The sequence below is a fragment of the Cariama cristata genome, unplaced genomic scaffold (assembly GCF_000690535.1).
Source record: "Cariama cristata isolate BGI_N322 unplaced genomic scaffold, ASM69053v1 scaffold7012, whole genome shotgun sequence".
In the NCBI taxonomy this organism is placed as follows: Eukaryota; Metazoa; Chordata; class Aves; order Cariamiformes; family Cariamidae; genus Cariama; species Cariama cristata.
The window spans coordinates 46,156-51,686 of record NW_009603185.1 but is presented as its reverse complement, the minus strand read 5'-3'; the positions used below and the strand labels follow the sequence as shown (position 1 = coordinate 51,686).

General features: G+C 40.0%; 1 protein-coding gene across 1 annotated transcript in view; it reads right to left on the bottom strand.

Moving 5' to 3' along the window:
* SATB1 (SATB homeobox 1) overlaps positions 1 to 5,531 on the bottom strand; it is a 71,339-nt gene that overhangs the window by 21,605 nt on the left and 44,203 nt on the right. The window contains exon 8 of the mRNA XM_009695071.1: positions 5,503 to 5,529. Within this exon, the coding sequence (XP_009693373.1) occupies positions 5,503 to 5,529 (27 nt within the window). The remainder of the gene's footprint in view (positions 1 to 5,502; positions 5,530 to 5,531) is intronic.

Here is a 5,531-nt window from a genome sequence, read left to right as displayed (position 1 = left end):
AATCCATTGTACGCCGGGGGGCGGGGGGGTGGGGGGGAGAAGATTTTTAAGCCAAGATTTAAGCCCGGGAAGTGACTCAGCTGCTCTGAGGGAGACAAAGGCGGGAGAGGACTTGACGGAGACACGGGGTGATGGGCGAAGGTCTGAGCCCCCTGCAGCCCCCCAGGCCGGACCCTGCCAGGACAGTCTGAGGTGCAGCGTCCTGAGGAAACAGCTTTGGAAACAAATTTCAAGACGCCTCCCTCTTAAAGCCATGTTGCTACCAGAGGGTTACTCTTGGTGATAAAAAGGTTTATTTTCCCCCCGCTGGAAAATAGTTGAATAGATTGTTCTCTATCTGCGGTAATGGCATGTTACATCTTCGTGCCAGATCCACAATACCGTGCTTGTTCAGTGTGGGAAGCTGTTTAAAAATGACTTTCCTATTAGAGTATATAGCTTAGTCTCTAGATGGAAAAAGCCAGATCAAAGATATAGCATTTATAAAACTGCTGGTTAAAAAGATAAAAGTGAGATAACAGACATCAATTTTTCACTATAAATCTCTGGGTTTACTACAACATTAAAATTTCCAGTAAAAGCAGGGTTTTATATACCTGAACTCTAATGGCCTATTCTGAAAATATTAATGTCAGGAAAAGCATGGTATTTGCATGCCAAAAGCAATTTTAGTGCCAATGTTTAGCATTCCCTTCCTGTTTAACTCCTTCCCGTCTACTCGGGAGTGTTAGATGCTCTGCCTAATGCCTACCCAGTGTGCCTCCCCACGCAGCCTTTTGGAGGAGGATGCTCCAGGTGCATACTAAGGCAAAAAAGTCAAACACTTCTCATAAAATACCACTGCACAAAATACTTGCCTGATGGCTTAGGATGGAGGCTTTAGCACGGTCTGAACCAGTGATTTCACCTCCATGCTTTGCATGCGAAACTACTCATTTCTAAGGGGCTAACTGCCTAACCAAAGTGAGAGACAGGGACAGAAGGACAGGAAATTGGGCAACACAATGCAACAGCTCAGAAGTAACGGGTCAAAACTCTCTGTAATTACATGAGGTTTCAGGAGGTATGGGTAGTACTCTATTAATTTTATTCTAAAATTAAAATCGGAGCATGATTCTGTGAGAGCCAAGTGTCTCGCCTTTAACATACAAGCATTTTTATTCTTTGAGAAGGGAGGTCATTTGGCACCCACCTGGCCATACACAGCAATCAGCAGGATCGACGCTGCAAAAAAATACCAATTTTACCTATTTATTCTACTATAACGTAAACTTATTTAGATATAATAATGCAGGCTAACAGCCTTACACTGTAGTGCACGGGACTCTCAGAGGTACGGAAGTTGGTATTACTTCAGGTTTTGCAAACTGTAGTTTCCTAAATTTAAGAAAGCTTTAGCAACGTAAGCTGATTTTCAGCAAAGTTTTGCTTTCTTTCCTGCTTCATACTAGCAAGCGCAGGCCACAGTTTTTCAGGATAAGCCATTAACATAAATGTAATTTCTCGAAACACAGCAAACATACAGAAACAATGCAAGTCTCTACTTGCCTTACCTCTCGGGGCTCTTAGGTTTGGGGTTTTTTTGTTTGTTTGTTTGTCTGTTTTTATGGAATAAAATTAGATTTCAGCATCTGTCACCATCAAGAAAAAAAACTCATCCCTGGCTCCCACATGAAAACATTGTAACCAATGCACAGTTACTGAACCATGATGCCTTAATGATCATTACACAAATCAACTTTTTTTTTTGTTTGAAACAACAAAATTAAGAATGTGCTTTCATAATTACTTGAATCAGACTGTCAGGTTATAAATTTAATAAAAACCCAATATGATTAAATTGTAAAAGTAAGGTATACCACACAAATTTACATATGTGTGGATTCTTTTCATTTTGACTTACTCAGGTGTCCTGATTAAATTTTAGTAAACAATATTGTTACTATTGCCATTCTACCGCTAAAAAACAACAACCGGGGAGCAGACACAAAGTGCTCGGTAAACCCTTCCGTCTTCCTTTTGCATGCATTTTTCTAAAGCTCTCTTTTCAACACAATCTAACAAAAAAAATACACAGGCCTATTAGGCAGACAACTTGCAATAGAACTGTAAGATTTTAAATACTGACATTAGGTGTTTTGCCAATTACAGTTCTAAAACTCCCTAAAGATAAGATATATTCAAGCAATTTGAATTATAATCTCTTCCTTAGCTCCTTGGTATAACCATAGTAACTTTCAAAGTACATATTTTGAATTTAACAGAATTTGAATTTACTCTGCAGGTAACATATCGATCCTTAAAAACACATAAACTTAAAAAATATACAGAATGCATACATTCCTATATGAGAAAAGAATTCAACATTTGCAGGAATCTTCTAGCTAAGTCCCTAAACTCGTTCAAACCCACATGCCAGATAGTCCCTTTTCTTTGGGAAAGCCAACAAACCGCCAGCAAAGTGCACCGTGAAACTACAAGTATGCAAATCATCACTCACCTGAGCTAGAGGACGATCTCACTAGCACCACTGCTATCTCCGCCTGCTCCTGTCACCCCTTCCTTGCCCTGTGCTATGACCTCTGCCGCACCGAGCCCCTGTAGCCAACTGGTTTATTGAGCACCAGGTCCATATGCATCAGGTAACTCTTGCCAAAGGCACTAACACAGCACAACGGAAGATGCTCTTTTTTTACCTCGGCGCTACCTAAATAGAAACTTCTGTAGCACATCATTTAATAGCTCTTCTGTACAAAGTGCTCTAGTCAGCAGAACATTATCTGCAGTCTCCCGGCTCAGGCAAGCCCAGCCACCTTGCAGATGCTGGCTGCTTAGACACCCAGTCTAATGTCAGCCCAAATCAGCTCCTCAAAAAATCAAAAATAGAGGCCTTCCAGCAAACAACTACCTTTGTCCACTGACGGAGCTGTTTTAGGTCACATACTGTTTTATACCATAACTCCAGTCTACAGTCAGGAGTTAATCAAGCTTTTATATCCAAAATAAAGTAAGAGCAGCAATGCTCAAGTTTAGTGATTTTAAAAACAAAACTGTTAACCAACACAGCATTTTCTAATATGTGTCCTCTAGACTTTTCACTATGACTGGAAGTGATTATCCCAGGACTTCCAGTTCTGAGCAGGAAAACAACATCCTTAAATTAAAAAAACCTAAAGAAACAACAATGGACCTCTCTCAAGAGAGGTTCTCTTAAAGAATATGTTTGAACAAGCGTCTTTTTTTGTGCAAGGGGGACTTCTTTGCCCCAAGAAATATTTCTTAATACCATTGATGAGCTCCAATGCAGAATTTTTTACAATACAGATATCTCCTTTAATATTTGTGGCTTTGCTACATATTTAAAGCTTATTAATTGCTGAACTAGTAGTCAGCTGGTTATAGAAGACCCAGTACATCCAGTTTACCTAAGAGGTTACTTCTGTGAAGCAGCTTTCTACTAGAAATGGCATTTTGGCTAACTACAGACCTGAAAGCCTGCTTAGCACATAAATTAACATTGCATTGCTTAAACTGGGGAGAAAAATAACCTCTGCGAATAGAGGCATAATCTCCACAATAAACGGGAAAAGAACTACATGTTTGATGTTGTTTGTTTTCTATACTTGGAAGTAAAGTTTGTACACGGATCTAAATTTTATACTCATACTCTAAAAAAAAAAAACAAACAACCTGCATTACATCCTCTGGAAGCTCTTGTGCTTCACTTTGATTCCCTGTGTTTTCTAAAGTCAGCATTGGAAGAGCTGTCCCGCCTAGAAATTTTAAGACTATGCACTTAAATAAATATACTGTCACACAGATCAGATCAAAATTACGTGGACCAATAGATTAGCTTCATACCTTAGTTTTGCGGAGAACTGCAATGGAAAGGGGAAGGTGTAGAATACGGACAGTTCTCTAACCCCGAGTCTTGACATGTAAATAAAGACATCTGAGGAGCACACAGGTTGGAAGCTGCTGTAACATTCTATCATAATTAGAAACATTTCAAGAGCCCTGTAATTTCCAATCAAAATTACAGTAATTTCCGATATACAAGCCATGATTCATGACAGAATTTTTACATTCCATGGGAGATTATAGTGGCCTGATGTATGACACACTGAGTACAGCACTAACATAAACAATTCCGTTTAATGTTTAAACAGCACTTGGTGTTTAGAATCCCACAATAAAAGAAACATATTATTGTAGAAATTATCACTTTGACAGTGATTGAAGGGTAGGCAGGCATGTGGCCTATAAAGCTGTAATTTTTACAGTCCACAGCTTGAGTTTAATCATTTTGATATAACATTTCCAAAATATCCCTTTAAATGCTCCTTACAGCATATAACTTAAGAGACAACATCCTTTCTGTACAATGAAATGCAGTAAACTCCAAAACGTGAACAATCCAGAAGTCAAAAGTGAAAGACTGTTAAAAAGAAAATCAGCACTAAAATGCTGACAGCCCACGAAACATTGGTCTAACTGATCATTATAAGCTTTCCCTGGAAGATGCTGCATTTTTCTATGAAGCAATCGTAGAAAAGTAAAGGAATAGTGATTAAGTGGACTTAACATTTAATCTAATGTGAAAATTCAGCATTGCAAGCATTGGTGCCATTACTATTTCTTTCAAGAGCTGGTACAACTGTGGTTCTAGTCTTTCCCATTTTTCTGTATGTTTTCCCTTTACTTACTTCTTGAGTGCATTCTCACTTAAATCAATGCTTTTGCATACTCCGGTGATCTTTCTCAGAAGACATGTCACTTATGATAATCACACCCAACAAGGGCTTGCTGATTTCCCTCTCTTGCCACTAAACTTGACAGAAATTCTTCAGTTGAAGAAAACAGAACAGGAAACCACACAACAAAGGCTTAAAAGTGAATATGCAATATATGTGTATGCACAACACGCAGGTAACCAAGCAGCCATCATATTCCACAAAGAGCATACATGTTTTCTCGGATGTAACCTGTATAACTGTAATTTGCTGGGGTTTTTTTAATTTGTTTTTGAGGTGGACAGTCCTGTCCCACCTCACCAGTGGGTCTGACTAAATATTTTCACAAAAACCAGAACCCCAGCGTTCCTTGTTACAGGATACATGTAATTGCAAAACACCAAAGCCTTGAGATGAATTTGGCAGCAATACCTAGAACTCACCCACAGCTTTTGCCACATCCATGCCAGCTAAGAACTGATAAACCTGATGCTTTCTGAGCCGCGCAAGACCCACGGGTGCGCAGCGAAGGCATCTCGCTGGCGGGGAAGAGGGAGGGATGCATCTTGGGAAGCCGCTTCTCAACTCTGCCTGGTCATGGGTAACCGGAGGTTACCTTTGAACTCAGCAAGGAGCTCCGACTTGTGCTACTGGGCTGGTGTGCTAACCCAGCTGCTCGTTATAACTCACACGAAAACATATCAAAACCGGAGAGGGGAGGGAAATAATCACACAGGACAGGGAGGCTGTTGCGCCCTGAGAACTTTACCTGGCTTTTGGTTGCCGCAACCTTTGCAA